This window comes from Pseudonaja textilis, chromosome Z (genome assembly GCF_049901715.1).
Source record: "Pseudonaja textilis isolate UNSWEBS1 chromosome Z, rPseTex1.2, whole genome shotgun sequence".
NCBI lineage: Eukaryota > Metazoa > Chordata > Lepidosauria > Squamata > Elapidae > Pseudonaja > Pseudonaja textilis.
The window spans coordinates 18968341-18989165 of record NC_142008.1 but is presented as its reverse complement, the minus strand read 5'-3'; the positions used below and the strand labels follow the sequence as shown (position 1 = coordinate 18989165).

Here is a 20825-nt window from a genome sequence, read left to right as displayed (position 1 = left end):
ATCAAGATCTACCATTCCCAATGAAGCATGTAAACACAATTTCAAAATTGTTTAAGATTTACCATTCATGTGAAAAATTTTATTGTGAGTGTGATGATTATTATTCCTAATTTGAGGCATATCTTTTTAAATAATATCCTTTTTGTTTAGAGTTTCATAATAATAATGTATTGCATATTGAAATTACCATAGGATGCTTTCTTTACTTTGAATTCAGTAAGACATTTGCAGAGTTCAATTGACAGGTCCACTAAAGTCATCATAGTAAATATACAACTAATTGAAAGATACTAGACATCAAAATCCCCGCCTCAAGGATACAATAAAGTTTATAGGAAAATCACATTTGTAGAGATTTTTGAAAAAAATCACAGGCAAATTATTTCACCAAACTCCAAATAACATCTAGTTGTTCTCTCTCATTAGAATTTGCTTTCTTCCATTCTTTTAAAATTAGTGGTAATTTTAGCTGGTTTTAATAAAACTACCGCTAAGTTTATCTTTCTAAATCTTTCTTGATTTACTATGAGTAGAAAACCAAAATATAAAATAAAAATTTAACTACATAAATATATTTATGAGTCATTTAATGATTGGCAGTAATGTTCTGCTTATTTTACTGCTTTTATTTACTCATTTAATATTCCTATTTTTTAATACAGAAAAACTATATATAAGCTCAATAATTCTTCCTTCTTTCCTGGGTTGAACAATACTTAAGTCTCAACAGAGACTTTATAACAGTTATATAAGTCTAAATATTCACAGGAATTACAATAATGAACAGATTTATAAATTCAGTGCAAATAATAGCCATTTATTTGGTAATTGATAGCCAAACCATGAAAAGCCTTGATCATCACTAATTTTCAGAACTATTCTGAAATTGGCTATCAATTTGTTAAGAAACATATAGCAGGTGACTTTTTTGATATCATTTATCATGTAATGTCATCTATTTTCATAATTGCAGATAATTTTCTTATTTAAAATAGCAATTATGCAATTAGATGATGTATTAAATGATAAATATCAAAAAGTCACCTGATATATGGTTCTTAAACATATTTTTATATGAAATAAAAATATGATATATAGAACGGTCCGTTTGGTGGAGGACCAATTTACTTTTGAATGCAGGTTAAAAGAACCATGTTCAATAAAAAAAAAATAACATGTGAATTCCATTAATTTCAATAGTGGTAACTAAGGAAACCCAGCCAGTGAGCTGTTCTTTTATGTTCTGTTTGACTGAAGTACAGCTCAGTTTGCTTTGGATGATGAAAATGGGAATTGCTGCCTTGAGTTTGCCACTACTAGAAGTCTGCTTACATTTTCCTGTCTGTGTGTTCCAGAGACTTTCAGATTTTTAGACTGATAAGTTTCTGAATCACTCTTGGGAATCATATGAAGACATAAACCATCAATGGATAAGGAGAACGTGTAAAGCTGCTGAATGCACTCATTACCTATCTATCTACTGTGTTTTCCCAAAAATAAGACCCTGTCTTATATTTTTTTGCCACCAAAAAAGGCACCAGGTCTTATTTTCGGGTAGTCATCCACTGACTAACCTCACTTGCACACATCGGGGGCCCCATCCCCCCTCAGCATCCTTTTCACCATTGGAGTCCTTCAGGACCTTCTTCTTCTGTGGCTGGCAAGGCTTTCCTGAAGGCTTCTGCAGAGCTCCGGATCGATCCGGAACTTTCTAATCAACCACAGAGGCCTTCAGGAAAGTTTTGCTAGCCTTGCTGGCTGCAGAAGAAATAGGCTGGCAAGGCAGATGTCGGGGTGTGCGAGGCCTAGCTAAAATAAGTAGTAGGGCTGGTCCATCCCCCCCACCCCCACCCTATCTTAATTTTTACCTGTGCACTCTGGATTGGGAAGGATCTTAATTAGGGCTTATTTGAGGGGTAGAGTTTATATTGGGCAACATAAAAAAATAAAGCTAAAGAAATCAATATATCATACTCCATATACTGATGGTGGCCAGAATTGTTTTCACACAACAGTGGAAACAAACAAACATCCCTCCTGAAGATATGGTGATAAAAAAAAGTGCTTGCATGTGCAGAGATGGACAAATTAACAATGGAGTTAAAAGGAAGAAACAGAATATTATAAGATTTGGGACATACGGTATGAGTGGATACAGGAGAAAAGTAAAGAATATGTATAAAATTACTTAAGAGTTGCAGGAAATGCATATATAAGGAATTATGAAAAGGTAAATATATTTGAATATATTCAAATATTAGAGAAATATACCAGGAATTAAAAAAGAAAATGAAAGTATTACTATGTAAACAGGAAAAAGCTGACTCTGATGCACTGTCAAAAATGGAAATGTGGTGTAAATGTTTGAAAAAATGTGCAATAAATATTTAATTAAAAAATCAAGCTAGGACTTACTTTCAGAGTAGGTTGTATTTTAGGGGAAACAGGGAATCTGTCTATCTATCTGTCTATCTATCTATCTATCTATCTATCTATCTATCTATCTATCTCTCTATCTCTCTATCTGTCTATCACCTATCTACCTATGCACTTGTGTGAGAGTCAATCATTTTTGAGTTCTAAATAATTTCCTATAAAGACATAACCAATAACTATTGCAGACGGCACATATTGTTTTATGGTTTTACTATACTGCCAATTAGAACCCAAAGTAAAAAGTAAATACCCCAGCCCTATTTTAATTTTGTGGTTCAGTCAAAATATATTAAGATTTGTCATAAACTTCTGTTGGAATCAGGGGTCACTCATAAATTCCCTTTAGAATCTACCATAAATCAGTGTAAAGGCACACAAGAATTCTAATTTTAACTAAATGCTACCATCATCAAATCTTTCTGCTGTTATGGTTATGGACAAATGGACAATTTCAAAGAAATATTTAATTGCCCCATCCTCCAATTATGAGAAATCAAATATAAACCACAAATCCATAAGGGGAAGCAGGATTTGCACAAACAGAACTGTATTTCTTTATTGCCTCTGGTTTTTAATAACCATTTTGTGTCAGCAAAACATACAAATGAGAAATGAGAAAAAATACATGTTACTTGAAGGAATATTTTTAAAACTTTAAAATCACTAGAAAACATTTTAGTTGCTTTTTTAACCCCAGAAACATATATCTTATCAAAAAAATTATAATTTAAAAAACAACCGCTCAGAACAATTTAAAGTGAAATAATGCTTAATTTTTTTTAAAAAAAAACTAAGTGTTGTTAGGTGCAAATGTATCTGATTAACTTCTTCCAGGTGTTTTTACAATTATCATAGTTAATTATGGGTCATTTCTGATACCTTTCGATACCATAAGCATCTCCCACTGGACCACCAAGAGTGAAAGGTAAGGCTATAGAAGAAATTCGAGAAAAGAAATTTCTGTTCTAGGGCCTCCACAATCAGAATAATTTTGTAATTATTCAATTGATATACATGCACACATACACAGACAGACCCCACAGACATCATCAAGTCAGTTTTTGACTCCTAATGATTGCATCAAGTAGTTCCTGCTGTTTTCTTGGTGAAGTTTTTATGAGGTGATTTTGTTGCCTTTTTCTAAAGCTGAGATAGAGTGATCTGCTCTATCTGGGTGATCTGCTAACCGTTGCATTAGAATAAAGGCTGTTTAAACTCCTGTTTTATAATCAGATCTGCAAGAGAGAGAGTTTCCCCCCCTTCTTTTTTTCAGGAACCCCTACTCCCTTTAAATTGCCTCCATTAATGCAAATTCTGGTATCAGAGACATACCTGTGTAAATCCACTTCATGTAAATTGGAGAATGTGTCTCCTGCTTTGCCAACTTCAAGCCTGACGGAATTTTTACAGCTGGATCAGAGAAGCTTGGCTGTGTATGTTTTAGAAAGGCTTTTTTTAATGGAAATATTGATACAACTTTAAACACACAAGAATGAACAGCACTGTGATGGGCTAATATTACACTAGAGGTATGGACAGATCCAGCAGACAGTGGTACGGACAGGATTTACCAGATTGTGAGCTGCAAATGTTTTATTTATATTAAGAAATGGAAACAACCTGGAACCCAAGGAATCCATTCCAGAAATTAGGTTTGAAGTCAGACATTTTTCCAGAAATAAATAAAGTTTTTGTGCCCCCTCCCCTTCCTTTTCTTAGGTATTCTGCCAAGAAATACAAGATCCCTTATTCCAACCAATCCTCTTTCTTGGGATTTATATTTTTGGGCATTACTTTAATGATATGCCTTGCTTCCAAACCAGCTTTTCCCAACCTGGTGCCCTCTTAATACATTAAGACTACAGTTTCCAGAACTTCTAGGCAAAATTCTGAGAACTGACATTCCAAACTCCTTGGAAGGAATAAGATTTGGCAAAAACTGTTCTAGTATATGTTTTTGGTTCACTATAATTCTCCTGAGCATGAGATTATCTCTATGGTTTGCAAAGAATGGTTCACATTTGAATGAGTGTCAACATTCTCTTGCAGAAAAGCCTTTGATAAAAGAGATTTAGGAGATGGATGAGTAAGGACATTAGCCATTGAGACTGGAGGTACAATGCTGAAAAGATATGCATTAAACCAGTGTTTCTTAGTCTTGGTAATTTGAAGATGTATGGCTAGGGAATTATGGGAGCTGTGTACATTATCAAGCTGCCAAGGTTGAAATACACTGCATTAAACCTCATCTGAAAGTGTAAACTGCAATACTCAAACCAATCATAGATGGGGGAGAATAATAAGTTTCAAAGTTTTTTTAAAAAAGAAACCAGGCAGTTATTTCCAGTTTGGTTTCAAAGCATGCAGGAAAGAAAGAGTCTTGAAGAGAGAAAAAAGGGAAAGAGAGAAAGGGAGAAGGGAGAAAGGGGAAAGCAAAGCAAAGCAAAGCAAAGCAAAGCAAAGCAAAACAAATCTTGTTGGTAGCAGAGATAGCCTTTTTTCTTCCAGGTATAATAGTAAGTGAATGAGATAAATTTTCATCAGAACGATGCTAGCCTATCCAGACATTTCAAATATCCTGCTCTGTACTGAGGCTTTCAGTTAAGTCAAATTGGTTATTGACCATTTAAATATTGACCAGATCTAAGTGATGCAGCATCACCACCATCATACCAGTAGCATGTATTGGCCTATAATATATTTCATTCTTATTTAATATAATACTGTATTTTATGTAGATTGGCAAAGGCTTCCTACTACCAAAAATATGATGAAAGAAAAGTTACTTGTAACCAAGTTGAACAGAAAAGGATTGCCCTGATCTCATTCTAAGGAGCCCATTTTCAAAATCTGACGGATATGTGTGAAGGTAGATCTGAAAAGAAATTTGATTGACAGAGTAGAAAATGAATATCTTGCCTCTGCCACAAGACAGAACTGTTGCCCTAGTCACCCATAAAGCAGGTTTAAAGTTAAATCAGCTACTTGTATTGTTCATTAAAAGTTTTGTTTTCTTTTCCATTTTTCACACTTTTAAAATATCCTATTTTTATGTTGCTGGTTTCGTTGCTGATTAATTTTATTGGCTGCTTGCCTAAAAATAGTCTTAAGTTCTGGAAAATTTCATATAGGCCAGCATCGCAGTAGGAACATAAGAAATTTTAGAATATCGTTCTTTATTGTCTGGATCACTGGCTTCCTTGCCCTGATATACATTACAAGAATATTTCTTGGCTCCAGTTCAGAAGCAATAAAGCATAACTAAGTCCCAAGGAAGCAGCTTAGTTGGGCCAAACCAAAACGGAAGGCAATAGAAGTATACATTTAAACATGGCTCCATCATCAGTGGTATGAAAAATATTTTTTTCCTCTGAGACTGTATGAATCTCGTAAAACTGATTAGTAATCATGATAATCCTAAGTGTCATTAAAGAGATAATTTAAAAACCTCTATGGCACAAATAGCCACATCTTTTAACTAATCGATTCTGTAGTATTTCAGATAGGTGCTGTACCTATCAGTAATGTAACTTTTGCTGTATTTGATATTCAAATGCTTATCTTGCTTTAGTTTTTTTTATTTTGCAGTAGTAGGTATTTATCTTCATTCCTGCTTTTTATAGACTAATCTGCAACATATTCTACAAAAATACAGTGCGGATGTTCAAAAGTGGCTCACATGAAGATTTTTGTCAACTCTTAAACAGTTGTGAAAGAAGAATACACTTTACAGGCACATTTATTTATTTATTTTAAAAGTGGATGTTTCATTTCACAAATATTAACTGGAAAGAAAAAAAACATGTTGGCAAGCTAAACAAGATAAAATATCTATACATCTGATACATAATATAAAGTCTACCAGTTAGACATAAAGTAATCTAACCTTTAAGAATGGCTGTTGGGAATTGTGGTTTTCAATCTCCTGCAATAGAAGATGCTAAAGATTCAACATCATAACCTTAAGAGCAAAATATAGAGTGAAAGAGGAGTTGAGGAGTATGTAAGTAAAACAATTCCAGAAGCCCACAAAATTCTACTCCACATAAACACCTAAAACAAAACCACCACTTTCAAATTCTGAATACTGATCAGTTCTGAAGGCAGTTTTTCCCCCAATGTCATCATTCCTGAACTCCTTAAATACCACAAATACAAATATGCCAAAGACTTTGCTTCTGTTGCTATCCTTTCTTTCCTCTCTCAACAAAGGGATTCTTAAAACTGTTATGAGACACTGAAGCCATTTAGTTTCCAATGGGACACATGGTCAAGTATATAATGTGAACCAAACACTACTGTGCCTAATTTCTGAGCGAGTGCCTGGAAGTGCCATGGAAACTGATATAGTCTATCTCTCTGTCTCTTTTTCTTTCTTACATGTATACATTACCCCAATATAGGAGAAAAAACCATGTAAGTTCAAAAAAGCCACATAGTTTAAAATATAGCTTATAATGCATGCAAAGCATAATTGGTAACGTAAGTAGACTGAGATATGAACCTGGAATAGGAAGGTAAAAAAAATCTGGAATTGACTTAGTATGGGAAGTGATGCAAATATGAAGGAGTCAAGGCTTTGGAGAACATTTGTAGCTTCCTCATAAAAGGGCTGTCATGGTAGGCTGGTCAGTTACAAATTACTATTTACTAAAAGCAAACAGTGAGGTCACTTTTTGCCACTCCACCTAGCTCTTCATGATGCTTCTTAGCACCCTGGCTGATCTCTTGTCTTTTTTTCTGGATAGGTGGGCATATTTTGCTACTACTACTTCATTTTCCAGGAATTCCAATATGGCTTCTGCAGGGCCCAGGAACAGCTTGGAAACGTTTTGTTTATTTATTAATTTCAAATGGTTACCAAATTAGAAAAATTCTAGTGCTTTGCATGCCAACTTCCTATTTAAAAATATTTTGTTAAAAGGCAGATATGGCAAGGAACTTGATGGCTGCCAAAGGAGATATCTGTCGGCACGTCTCAAATCAAATCATATTCATGTACTATTGGATATGGCATATGCTTTCTCTATTTCCTGAAACTTGCATATAGAAATGAACAAAAAGAAAAGAAAACAATGCATCCGGATGAACCATTTTTAGTTCGGGAAAAGACATCTCAGGGAAATAAATGCTGGAATAATGGATCTTCCTTTTTAAACTAGCTGGCAGTGCCCCATTGTGATTGGCATGTGGTTAAAACTTTAATTGGTTAAAAGTCAATTTGCATATTCCTGTAAATATGGATCTGTTCACCTTATAGTGGAGTCCACATTTTCTGTTCTGCATTACAGACTAATTAGAACAATATACTTGGAACGCACTAGGGCAACATAGACGGCTGTCTGAAGGACAATAGGAATTAAAACTGAGTGTATCTGGAGGTCTTGAGTGAGGGAGGGCTGGACCTGGAATATCAGTGCATGAAAATATTTACTCAGCCCTTTGAAGTCTGTAAAGAATAAGGAAGATGACCTTGTTGGAAAAATGCAAGAATCCATTAATTAGTCAAAGGGAACTGAAATGTTTTTTTTAAATCCTTATAAACAAAATAATATTTAGAAACAGCTCAGAAAGACACCTAATTCACTGGGGAATTGAAGGGACGAATGTTGGGGGTGTTTGTGTGGAGATGTAGCAAAGCCAGACTTGCAAGATTTTGTTGATGTAGCCAAGGTAGATCTTCTAATCTTCTATGGCACTGAATTCCTGAATTCTGGCCTGCTTAGTGCAGCTGACAGAACCCCACATAGCTTGATGGTGCCCATAAAGTAAACATTTGTACCAGCACTCTATATTTTGTTATATAATTTGAATTACCTAAACAGAAGTATGTTAGAACTTCATGTATTCTTGACATGAACAGGTCACCCTTTTCATTTCTGACAGTGTTCTCATATTCAGAATTATGAAAGATGCCAGAAAATCATAACATGTCAAGAAAATGCTGCTCTAAGACATTTTCAGAAAATTTAAATTATTGGCCCAGCATTTGTAGGAGAGTTAGTGGAATTATAAAATTAGAAGTGGGATTAGAAATGGAATACATGGGGTTTTTAGCTTCTCGTTTATACAATTTAAGGCTCTAGAACCACTTGTACTATCACTCCTTAATAACTTGAGTCACAAAATTCTTTAAAATATTGCTACCAAATGCTAATTTTAAATTAGGAATAAACAGGAAGAGTAATCTCATTAATTAAATTAATTTTTGCCCTGCCCCCCCCCCATTTCTTTGATCTCTTTCAACATGCACATTTTTCATCCAGGTGGTGTCCAGGATGGCTACTTGGGGTCTTACCTTTCCCCTCTTCAAAACGTATCCCTACTTTGAAAATAACAATGGTGCATTACATAATGTCTTTAGTCTTGCAAATAAAATTTGTCCAGTAAAAAGAAATGTCCCTAAGAATGTTAAATTTGTCTATCTAAACATGTTGCTTTATGCTTTTCAAAGCATAAAGGAAGAAGTCTCTACATAGCCCCAATTCTGTACACATAGAGAGACATTAGCATGATTGTGTAACCATTTACAGCTTGTTTTTCCAAATGTTCGGCTGGTTCCTGATGTAGTGGTTAGTATACGGATGCCTCAGCCATTTCAGGAAATTTCTCCAGCTCTCAGTCAAAGCTAAAAAGCTGTCAGAAAACAGGCCAAGTCCAGTAACAATTCTATTACACAAGAGTATGCCCATTTTAAAATTTCCAATTGTATAAGTATCAAAAACCAGAAGTTCACATGTCTTAAGTCACTGTGTTCTCATTTGAGCAACAATCATTTTAAACTAAAATTTGGCAGGGGATTATCGCGTAATGTAGACCAAATGCACTTGGAATGCTGAAAAACAGCATTCAAAAACCAAGAGATTTCACTTGGAAAACACTTGAACTAGACAACCACAGCTCCTATTTTACACAAAACCTTTTAGAATTATGAATACACTTCAAGGAAAGTCCATTGCTTAGCCCAAGACTTGGAAGGAGAACACAATAATTTTAACTTAAATGGAAAATCTACATAAGACTGAAACTCAGGGGAACAGATCAAAGGGAGGAGTTATTATTATTTATTTTTATTCAAACAATAAAAGAAGCAATACACTTTTGAAAGTTTCTTTGAAAATATAGCAATCAAGATATAGATGATCTATAATGATATTCTCCAATTTGATCCCACAGATACTTTGAATTATCACTTCAGAATTCACAGTTGACATAACTTTTGACTGTTCTTAACCTGCCCATTCCCACATCTCACCCATGTATATTTTGAGTTAAAGAAGATCCCTTCATATTTTACCATTTTACTGTTGTTCAGTCTTCTATTACCAACTTTTCATAAACCTTTCCAAAACATCTTTTGATATTTTTGCAGTTTTTCATTTACTTTTCTAGGAATCTTGTCCTGCCTTAAATGTAAACACATATTAAACTTGGAATGATTGATATATTTCCATATGTCTGATATATTTAGAAAATTAGAAAACTGAGGGATTGGAAGTTTGGAAGAAGATGATAAGTTAAAGGTATGTCTTTTGATTGAAATATACATTAGGATGGACACAAGAGAATGAAAAAAGTAAAGCCTTTTTCAAAGAAGAGCAAACTTATTTTCTTTCCCTGAAGATAGAAAACTTTAACTTGGGGTTTACTTGAAAGCAAAATCCTGGAAATTGTGACAAAAATTGTGAAAAGATTGCAAGACTTTAAGGAAAGGACTATAGAAGAAATGATAAAGATTACAATGTGAGGGTTGAAGAATGATCCCATATATGAGTGTAAAAACATGGATTTCATTATGAAGTTTCATCCATGGAACCATTCAGATGTTCAGGTTTCATTCAAAAGTGCATACGGATGCTGTTCATGGTAGGTCTAAATGGGCCAAAATTAATCAACAATTGCAGCTTAGAGGAACATAATTTTGTCATGATGCAACAGATGAAAAATATAGGATCCATATTTATTAATAAGAAAAGAAGAGGATTTCTCATATGGAATTGTTTGACTCTGAGCCTGATCACTAGTCCAAATCACTTGAGCTGTTGGCCCTGAAGATCTGGGCCAAACTTCAAAGCCTTCAGAACAATTAACCAAATAGCAGGATGGTGTAAATAGACTAAGCAGTAGCAGGATGGAGCTAACCTATCTTGATTTGGGATCAAAAATTGAAAAAGTTTCTTCTCTTATGACAATCTGCCCAGATTCCAGACTTTTCCCTCTTAGCTTTCCCCAAGTGCTACAAAGTTCATCCAAAATAGAAAAAAGATAGTGTTTCCTGTGGAACTTCATATCAAGTAGCATGCTTTGCCGTTTCAAATGTATCAGACCCCATCTTCGTCTCCTTTTAAGAAAGCCCTAAAGCACCATTAATTTATCCAAGGAATCCTGTTAACAAGACTTATTATATTGGCAAGGACACCATTTGGAACTGAGGTTTCTTTTTCTCTGGTGGAATATATTCTTTTAATGTTGGCTTTCTAATTTCAGGCATCCAGTGAAACCTAGATTTTCTTATAGCTAGAAGCAGTGAACTACAATATTAATTACAGCATAGTTTCCTAAACCCTGGGATACTAGCATCAACATTGGGGCATAGTGGCTCAGTGGTTAAAGACACAGAGCAGGTTCGAGACTCAAATGTTGCACGATGGGGTGAGCTCCCATTACTTGATCCAGCTCCTGCCTACCTAGCAGTCTGAAAGCATGCAAATGCTGTAGATAAATAGGTACTGCTTCGGTGGGAAGGTAACAGTGTTCTGTGCACCTTGGCCATGGTATTCAGCAGATTCTGACCAGTTCTGGAGAACCGGAAGCAAAAATTTTGAGTGGTTTGGAGAACCAGCAAATTCCACCTCTGACTGGCCCCACCCCCTATTTCCTGTCTCCTGAGTCCCAGCTAGCTGGCTGGGTCTTCTTTTTTTCCCCTGCACAGGAGAACGGAGCTGGAAAGCAGGTTAGTGGGGTGGGGACGGAATGAGATTTTGCAGTAACCTTCCCCCAGGAGTGGAGAAGGAATGGAGATTTTAAAATATCCTTTTCCTGCCACACTCACCAAGCCATGCCCACCAAGCCACCCAGGCCCACCAAACCACGCCCATAGAACTAGTAGTAAAAAATTTTTGAATCCTACCACTGACCTTGGCATATAATCATGCCAGCCACATGACCATGGAAATATCTTCAGACAATGCTGACTCCCTCAGCTAAGAAACAAGAGTTGAGCACTGAGCCCTAAGATGACTGGAAAGGGGAAAACTTTCACCGTTATCTTCTAAACTCTGAGATATTACAACCACATTCACTCTAAAAGAACCTTCTTGCAAAAATAGGAATAATTATAAAGCAATAAAAAGAGGAGGAGGGTCTTTGGAAAAAGGCACATACCTGTCCGGTAGACAAAATTTCCATCAGTCTCAGAGGAGGATGGTGACACCAGTTCTTCTTCAAACTCATTAGAGCTGAATGATCCAGAATGATTCCTTTGTCTTGTTTTTTCCATCAGGTTTGCATCTGTGGTCATGACATGTCTCACCGAATCATTCAGGTAGCGATTCAATAAGCTGCTTTTGTATTTAGGAGGGGCTACATAATCCTCGCTGGCACTTCCTTCTGGTTTTACTCCAGATTTTATGTCAGAACTTTCTGTTTTATTCACAGCATGATGAACCTGGGTGTTGTATTCTCCTTCATTTTGGGGAGGGTTTTCAACATCTGCAAAGAGAAGAATGATCAAGCAGAAACTTTTCTTATATATTTTTATACTCCTAAAGAAGCATTTGATGGAAAACAGAGATCAGATGACATTATTGTGACAGTCGTTTCTAAAACACATTGACATAAACTTCTTTAACTTGCCCCAACCTCAGTTTCCAGTTCCCAGCCACATGGGTGAAGTGTGCTTCCCACCAAAGATTACTCATATACTATATATATGAGATTCACCCCTTAAAAGCAGAGAAACAAAATCCCCCCCCAAAGAAAAAAAATATTACATGGTTTATTTACTACTATATTTTTGGCAGTTCCCCAAAGAAACAAGACAGGGTTCACTTCATATATAATTTATCTTTGCAGTAGTGGGATTGCTGCAATTGCTATAGAAGACAAATATTTTTGTGTAAATATACAGTGAACTCCCTCTTGTCTCTTAATACATTTATAACAGGGCTTTAAGAAAGATTAGTTCAAATAATTCAGAAAGAATTGACATTTTCCTGCCAAACATAACTTTGGGGAAGAAGTTTCTTGTAGAGAGGGCATTACATGGGCATAAGATTCCTTCTTTTTCTACAAAACCATCATTGCATCTTAAGCAAACAATATAGTCCATCTGGACATATATAGGCTTTTAATCTTTGAAGCTATTTTTAGAGACATTCATTCTTCAGAGTCCAGGAAGATGCTGCTTATTGGACATACTGTAGTTGAGGAGCACAGATCAAGGCAAAAATAGCATGCAAGACTATTGACTTCTTGAGAAATAATAATTATTTTCAATTTTACAGACTTTTTATAGAGACAACTTGAAAGTATCAAAAACAAACCTTCGGAACATGACTCATCACTGCTTACGCTAAGCCGCTCAGCATTTCCTTGAACATACTTATTGTATAGTTTTATTCGTAAAGCCCAGCTGAGATCCGGTTGGCGGACAGTATTTTTAAGACGCCGCCTTGCATTGGCAAACCAATTTGATACCTAAATAAAAGACAAATGCATCAAATTTGTCTTTGACCCAGAACATTGAGAACTGAATTTCTCCTCTGTAAATGTGATGAAAGAAGTATAAAAGCAGACAAATGATTCATAGTTCTATTTTAACAACAATTATATGGCCACTGGAAAACCATGATATATCTATCAGTTACTAAATAAAATGTCATTCTGTGCTCCTACAAGTCTTGCTGAATCCTGGCTAATGCAGCTTATATTGGGGGAAAAAAAAGATGTGAATTGGCTCAAAAATATACGGAGAGCCATCTGCTACTTACTTCTGTAAAATGACCAATAATGGAACCTTAAATTGCAGAATCCCACATCCAAATAGGAGGTGGGTGGCTATATAACTAGGCTATTGAATGCAAGAGACAGATGCAATTTTTCAGGCTTTTAGAAAGTTTTTCTGATTCCAGTAACCCAGACCAGCTTTCCATTTCTGCTAATCAGTGCCCATTAATTGACATTCTTATGCCAGAGAGTACCATGGGATCAACACAGGAACCTGTATTACTCTGTAATCAAATTTAGATGAGCCAATGTTTGGACTGTATATACTTTCTGAATTCTTTGTTGAATAGTCTGTGTTAATGATTGCATCATTTATTTGTTGGTGGAGGATTAGAGAGAGAGAAAGATTTGTTGGCTTAATATTTGCATAATCATACTCTGCCACACGAAGAGGTAGAGATTTATCCACATAGCTCTGGATACAGGCAATATAAAACTAGAGTGATTTATATGCGTGCACCTCCTTTTCATGGAAAAAGCCAAAATGAAGATTTCCATGTCAATAGCAAGCATTATTCATGAATGTGAACAGCTCCCTGTTTCAAAGTGTTTCAGTAAGCAATAAAGTTCAGTTATCCAGCATGAAATAGGGCCATCTTTAGAAAAAGTATCTGCAGCCCCCAAACTCTTGAATTTTGGATGTTGTCTTTTCCTCATGAAAACCATTATAAAATCATTATTATTTTTGCCAATTTAGGAACTAAAGAAAATAAGCTCACAATTCATATTGCCTCAGAAAGGAGAAAAGAAGTTGTCACTCCAAGCACTGTAGCTATCACAATATTATTATTTTTTTAAGAAATTTTTAAAAGCTGCATTTGATGCAATAGCTGGTCAAGGAGCAACTTTTAGTATTCCATTTCACTAAAGCAATACAGTCAGTTTAGAGTTGATAAATAGTGCATCAGTTATTGGTTTCTCAAAACTGTCATTAACATCTCTGTTTGGCTTCCACCTTTCTTAAAAATGCTACATTTCTGTTCATATGAATTTGGTCCTATTCCAGAAGCATGCAAAGCCTGAAATAAAATTAAAAATGCATATAGTTCCAAACCCATAGTCACCACCAGATCGTTAACTATAGCGTCCACCAGAGCTTCCAAAGATGTCAGCAGAAGCACATGGTTAGGCTTTGTAGTTTCCCCTGATTGTCCTAGACCCAAACACTGAACAGCAATTTGAAGTCCTGGATTGCAAACACATAACTGCCCCCACTGTCTCCTCCCCACCGTCTCCTTCCCTCCCTCTCTCTCTCCCTCCCTCCCTCGCCCCCCACTCTCTGAGTTATCAAATAATTTTCCGTCTCCATTATACGGCCTGCAAGTCTGAACTGCAGCAAATTTCTGCATTTTATGAATACCTAGATGAAGCAAGAACCCTACACGTGCTACCTTTAATTCCATCTTGGAACAAAAGGCAGGCTATAAAATGTCATAACAGAGCAAATGAAAATTAGAAGGGTGCATAGTTCCTAGTTGGACTAGGAAAGTTGTAGCTGGTCAGACTTGGAATGATGTTAGATATCGTGGGCCACGATTCCCATAATTTCTGAGCAACAGTGCCAAATGCACTGTGGTCTCACAACACTAGAGGATCTGAAGCAGGATTAAACTAAGAATTTTTTTTTTACATGCCGTTCATTCTGTTTTGCTTCCCCCTCTCCCTTATTTACTATTTTGATAAACTGTTTCTGTTCAGCAAATGTATTTTTTTAAAGTTTTTATTTTTTAAGATAGATGTATTTTTCAGGTGGTTTTAGGGCAGGCCTCCCATTTTCCAATGCATTAAACAAACATCATACTTAAAATATAAATCATAGAGTACGTTCCTATCTTTATCTCCTTTGAAGGGAAAAGATTACTGGGATATTGGGGATCGTATTGCACAAGGATAAACATCTAAAGGAGCAATTTCTCCAAACTGTGTTCTCCAGATGTTTGGATCAATAACAGAATGAAGCTAGCTGAAAGTTTTGAGAGTTGAAGTTTGAGACATTTGAAGATTGGAGATGATTGAAAGGGAGAAGATGGCTCACCTAAGCGACTCTCTCTTCCTGAGTAAATTATATCCTATGCAGTATATGCTTTTGCATAGCTGAATATTGCCAGAGCCTCAGAAGCTCAAAAGCAAGCCATTAGTCATACTGTGGCAAATCATATTCAACAATAAAGCCATTCATATTTCCCCTTCTGGAAAGAATGTTCAGCTTTTTTTTTTAATTCCTAGGAATGGCTAAAACCAAATTTAAAATAAAATAAATCCACCCCTACGGGAATAGTGCAAATGAAAACATGACATACAGCATTCATTGCAAATTAGCAGGACAAATTGCTAGCCTCCAAATTGAGGACTAATTGGTGAGATAAATATAGGCTGCGGCTTTTAGTCGAATATGGCTTCCTGCTCTAGTTCTGTAGTTTCGGAGTATTATGTTTCTGGCTCTAAAGCAAATGGGGAAAAAGGGAGTCTAGAAGTTACATGAATTAGGCACCGTATTCAGCTGAACTTCAGCTATACATTTTTTTTCCCAAATCTTCTTTTAGAAACCTTCTTCCTTTCCTTAAGCCAAAATTATCTAATACAGGGAAAATTTGTTTGTATGTTGGCTAATAGCCTGCCAGGAACCCAGATAGGCAAATGCCACCATGTTTTTTTCACAGCTCCCTCCCCCAAATCCCCTGTGGGGCAGGATTGACTGAAGGAATGGCCCCAAGACCCTCAGTAAACTTCCATGGCTGAGTTGAAGTTGGACCTGCAAGTCCTAGCTTATTACTTTTAACATCTTAAATTAGGGTTTCCCAAACCTTGGCAATTTTCAGGTATATGGACTTTAACTTCCAGATCTACACAGCCAGCATAGCCTTTGCTGAAAATTCTAGGAAATAGAAATAGACTCATCTTTAAAATGCCAAGGTTGGGAAACAGATTCTTGGGAAAAACAGTAGATTCTGTTTTCCACCAGAAACTCAATGTTAATTTTTCCAACTTGTAGTGCTTGTGGTACCTTATTTACTTATTTAACCACTTACTTGCTTACTTGTAGTGAATAAAATTGAGAGGGTGTATAAAACCTTTGCTTTTGCTGTCACTCTACAACGTCTACTTTTATTCCATTGGGTCTTCATCAGGATTCCCATCTAACTAAATGTCCCAAGCTAATGCCTGGTCAGTAGTGTCTAGTTATCCTTAGTACGTTTGTGTATGATTAGAGGACTGAAGAAAAGCCATCCTGTAGCTAGAAAATTGTTGGCTAAAGAAAAGTCTAATAAGAAGTCTTAGGATTCCCAGCTGGATTCAGAATACTTATAATTTGCTTAAAGTTTAGCATTCCTTTGGTTGCATAATACCTCAATCCCAGATAAGAGATTATAAACACAATCTTCTTCTGATAGCAGAAATAATAAACAACCAGAAAGAGAAGCAATAACAAGCATTGCTAGTAAGAAAATATTTACATGTTATGTTTTCTGAATTTCTTTGAATTAAGACTGCAAAATTGACATTATTAAAAAGACTTTCCACCCTTCATATACACATAATGAATGCAGTAACTAATGTTAATACCAGGGGTGGGATTCAAAATTTTTAACAACTGGTTCTGTGGGCGTGGCTTATTTGGTGGGCGTGGGTTGGGGTCATGTGACTGGGTGGATAATCATGTTATTGGCTGGGTGTGGCCAACTCAATATCACTCACATTGAGGCACGCATCTCCTCGCCTGGCCTCTCATGACTGTGGGGATGCTGCAACAGTCGTAAGTGTGAAAAATGGTCATAAGTCACTTTTTTCAGTGCCATTGTAACTTTGAATGGTCACTCCACACAAGCAAAGTACCAGCAAAGGAGGGGAAAAAAAACTCCAGAGACATTCCTGAGACAGGAAGTCTAATCCTGCCAAGAATGTAATAAGGGTTAACGGAGAGGCAGTTTCTACAAGCAACACCAGAATGTTTCCTTCCTGCCTTCCTTACAGGATTAGACCAGTAATTTCTTCTAACAACCGGTTCTCCGAACTGCTTAGAATGTTAACAACGGTTAACAACGGTTCTAGAGAATAGGTGCGAACTGGTAGAATCCCATCCCTGGTTAATACCACTTTATAATGGCTTGGTAAGGCTACACTTGGAATACTGCATCCAGTTTTGGCCACCACGATGTAGAAAAGATGTTTAAACTCTAGAAAAAGTGCAAAGAAGAGCAATTAAGATGATTAGGGGACTGGAGGATTAAACATATGAAGAATGGTTGCTGGAATTGGCTATGTTTAATGAAAAGAAAGACTGGGATGATATGATAGCAGTGTTCCAATATTTCAGAGGTTGCCCCAAAGAAAAGGGAGTCAAACTATTCTCCAAAGCAACTGAGGGCAGGATAAGAAGCAATGGGTGGAAACTAAACAAAGAGAGAAGCAACTTAGAAGTAAGGAAAAATTTCCTGATAGTTACAACAATTAATCAGTAGAACAACTTGACTCCAGAAGTTGTGAATGCTCCAACACTGGAGGTTTTTAAGATTAGACAACTATTTGTCTAAAATGATTTAGGGTTTCTTGCCTAAGCAGGGGGTTGGACTAGAAGACCTCCAAGGTCCCTTCCAACTCTGTAATTCTATTTTAACAATTTTTAAGATGGAGGTCCCAGCGTAACAAGCCTGTGGAACTCCAGGGGTGTTAAACTAAGTCTAAGTCTAAGCCATAAAGCTAAGAGGCTAAAAGAGATAACTTTAGGAATGTCCTTATGGGGCTATAGATTCACCACAAATATAAAGAACTCCTTTATACACAAGGCAAATTACACAAAGGTATTTTTTCTTCTGGCGCATATTTATGGAGTCTTAATGCAATCTTATTCATATTTATGGAGTCTTAATGCAATCTTATTCATATTTACCCAGCAATGAGTTCCACTAAGTTCAGTGGGAATTAGGACAAGGCAGATTGGCTTCATATTGCAATTTAAATGGCTACAATTAATAATAATAATCAACTGTGGTGGGTTATGAGAGGATTTTTTTTTCCAATTTGGCACCAATCCCATCATGAGAAAGAACTGACTGAAACTTAAATAAAACCGTAACTCTAATACTGTATCAACTTAACCAAATAAAAATAACATAGCAATGTGTTACAGAATTTGACAGAATGATGTAAAGGGAAAGGTCAACCTTATTACATGGAATGCTTGACAGAGAAATACAGACCATGGGAACACTTTTTTTGGTCAACTTCAGAAGTGTCCTGGCACTTAACAATCCTAGATTAAAGTCAGTCATCCAACACTATTTGACCATCTGGAATGCACAGCTTTAAGGAATGAGAACTATTTTTCAAGTGCATATTAAAACATGACCTAGTTCCCAAGATGAAATAATGGCGGTTAAGTTGGTGTGGTTGCAGAGAAATTATTCTGCATTCAGGTGTGACTTGAAATTATACTCTGTTATGGTTGAAGATTGGCTTCTTATAATCAATAATCAGATCACAATTCATTCTCTCCTTTTCTTTCCCTTCATGCAAATATGACAGGGTTGCTGGACCAAGCATGGAAGGAGCATCTGGAATGTTTTATTATAGTTCTTTTGTTTGTTTGTTTGTTTTCAGACCATGTGTCTCTGTCAAGTAAGATAGATTGTCAATTAAATGAAGCATTTTTCTTCTTAACCAAATATGCTATTTAATTTCTGTGGAACATATTGCCATGAAAAGTTAAGAAGGCAAAGGACTACATTTAATAAAAATTCAAAGAAAGGGAAAAATTAACGGGAGTATCCAACTTATTCCTAAACAGCTAAAGAAGTCAAATGATAAGGCTAGACTAGAATGAACACATACTTCCATACCTGCCTAACACTTATTATACACCATTTCACAATAGACTTGATACAAGAAAATTCCCAAGGAGCCATCGTGGTGCAATATTTAGAAAAGCAGACTAATAATGCCCACAGCCAGGAGTTGGATCTTGATGGGCTGAAGGTTGATTCAGCCTTCCATGGTCAGTAAAATGAGGACTCAGATTGTTGGGGAAAGATGCTGGCATTGTAAACCGGTCAGGGAGTGCTGTAAAGCAGTGGTTGTCAACCAGTGGGCCGAGGACCACTAGTGGTCTATGAGAAAATTTTGGTGCTCCGCAGAGAAATGTCCCCCCCAAGGCAATTAATCTAGGCTTGCAGGAACACAAGGCTGTACCACCCACATGACCCTCCTACCCGCTGGTCCCCATCCTTCGGCTGAGTGCAAACCTTACCTTGAGTAGAGCCACACGAGCTGGAACTGGAAGGTAAGACCAATGGCGGGGAAGTTTGCCCTGGGGTGGCTTGCTGACGTTGGTGGGAAAGTCAGTCCTATATTCCATAGCTGCAGTACACACAGGACTGGCCCTTTGGTCATCCTGGAGCAGCTCATCCATGGCAGTTCAGTGCACAGGCCAGTCCTGTGACTACTGCAGCTCTAGAATATGGGACCAACTTTCCCACCAATGTCAGCAAGCCACCATCAGTCAAAATTCATATTAGTGGTCCGCGGGATTTGAAATTATGAGTATGGTGGTCCCTGAGGTCCAAAAAGATTGGTGACCCCTTCTGTAAAGCACTATGAAGTTCTATATAGTCTAAATGCTGTTGCTATTGCTATGAAATCCCAATTAAAGCCAAAGCATTGAAATCAACTACTTGATTTACTCTTACTACAATATTCCCAACCCAATTTCCCCCATCCTGTTCAAATGATCTCCGTCCAAACAAACACAATTATGGATGCTACAGTCCCACATGTATAGACAGTCATATTGATGAAATAAATGTCACCTGGAAACCTAAGTCAAGCTATCCTAGTTTCTAGATGAACTATTTAATTTACTCATATAATAATGGTTTTTTGCCATAATTTAATTCCCAATTTTCTTCCAGTATTAATAGTGTTAAGGCAGAGGTAGATAGATACTTATTTCTGGAACAGATCAAATCAGATTAATATTCTATAAAAGCTTGTGGATGCTGTTTTTTTGGAATGAAATAGCTGGTATTCGGTTTCCATTTAATTGAAGAAAAAAAATAAATCTACATGTACACTCCAGCTACACTAAGAACTCCAGTTGTTTGTTCAATAGATGTGCATCTTTCCAAATTGAAAATCATATTTGGCCTCTGTATGGCCACCTGGATTATACTTTCAGTGGTACTAAAATTAAACATGGTTAATATTACTCTCCAATCTTTACAACCATGCAAAATTTGTCACTCTAGGAACAGAATGTCCAAGAGAGCTCCCAAATATTCTTCTGAAACATGCCAAAACTTTTCCTATCTTGTGGGAGTTTGGCAGTTTTTGAAAGTAAATCCTCCAAGTCTGATTTCAGGAACTTACTTCCAGAAATCAACAATCTC

At 36.4% G+C, this 20825-nt stretch overlaps 1 protein-coding gene and 1 long non-coding RNA gene across 4 annotated transcripts in view; one reads left to right on the top strand and one right to left on the bottom strand.

Annotated features, from left to right (window-relative positions):
- MKX (mohawk homeobox) overlaps positions 1-20825 on the bottom strand; it is a 58619-nt gene that overhangs the window by 23898 nt on the left and 13896 nt on the right. For both annotated transcript variants that reach the window (XM_026710045.2, XM_087916880.1), the window contains exons 4-5: positions 12981-13134; positions 11821-12147 (exon numbers count right to left, since the gene is read on the bottom strand). In XM_026710045.2, the coding sequence (XP_026565830.1) occupies positions 11821-12147; positions 12981-13134 (481 nt within the window). The remainder of the gene's footprint in view (positions 1-11820; positions 12148-12980; positions 13135-20825) is intronic.
- On the top strand, positions 7183-13029 carry LOC148123929 (uncharacterized). Of its 2 annotated transcripts, XR_015740198.1 has the most exons (4): positions 7183-7265; positions 9908-9959; positions 11939-11980; positions 12942-13029. It is a non-coding gene; the product is annotated as an uncharacterized LOC148123929 (long non-coding RNA). The 2 variants fall into 2 exon arrangements; XR_015740197.1 differs by lacking the exon at positions 7183-7265 and having other exon boundaries at positions 9831-9959.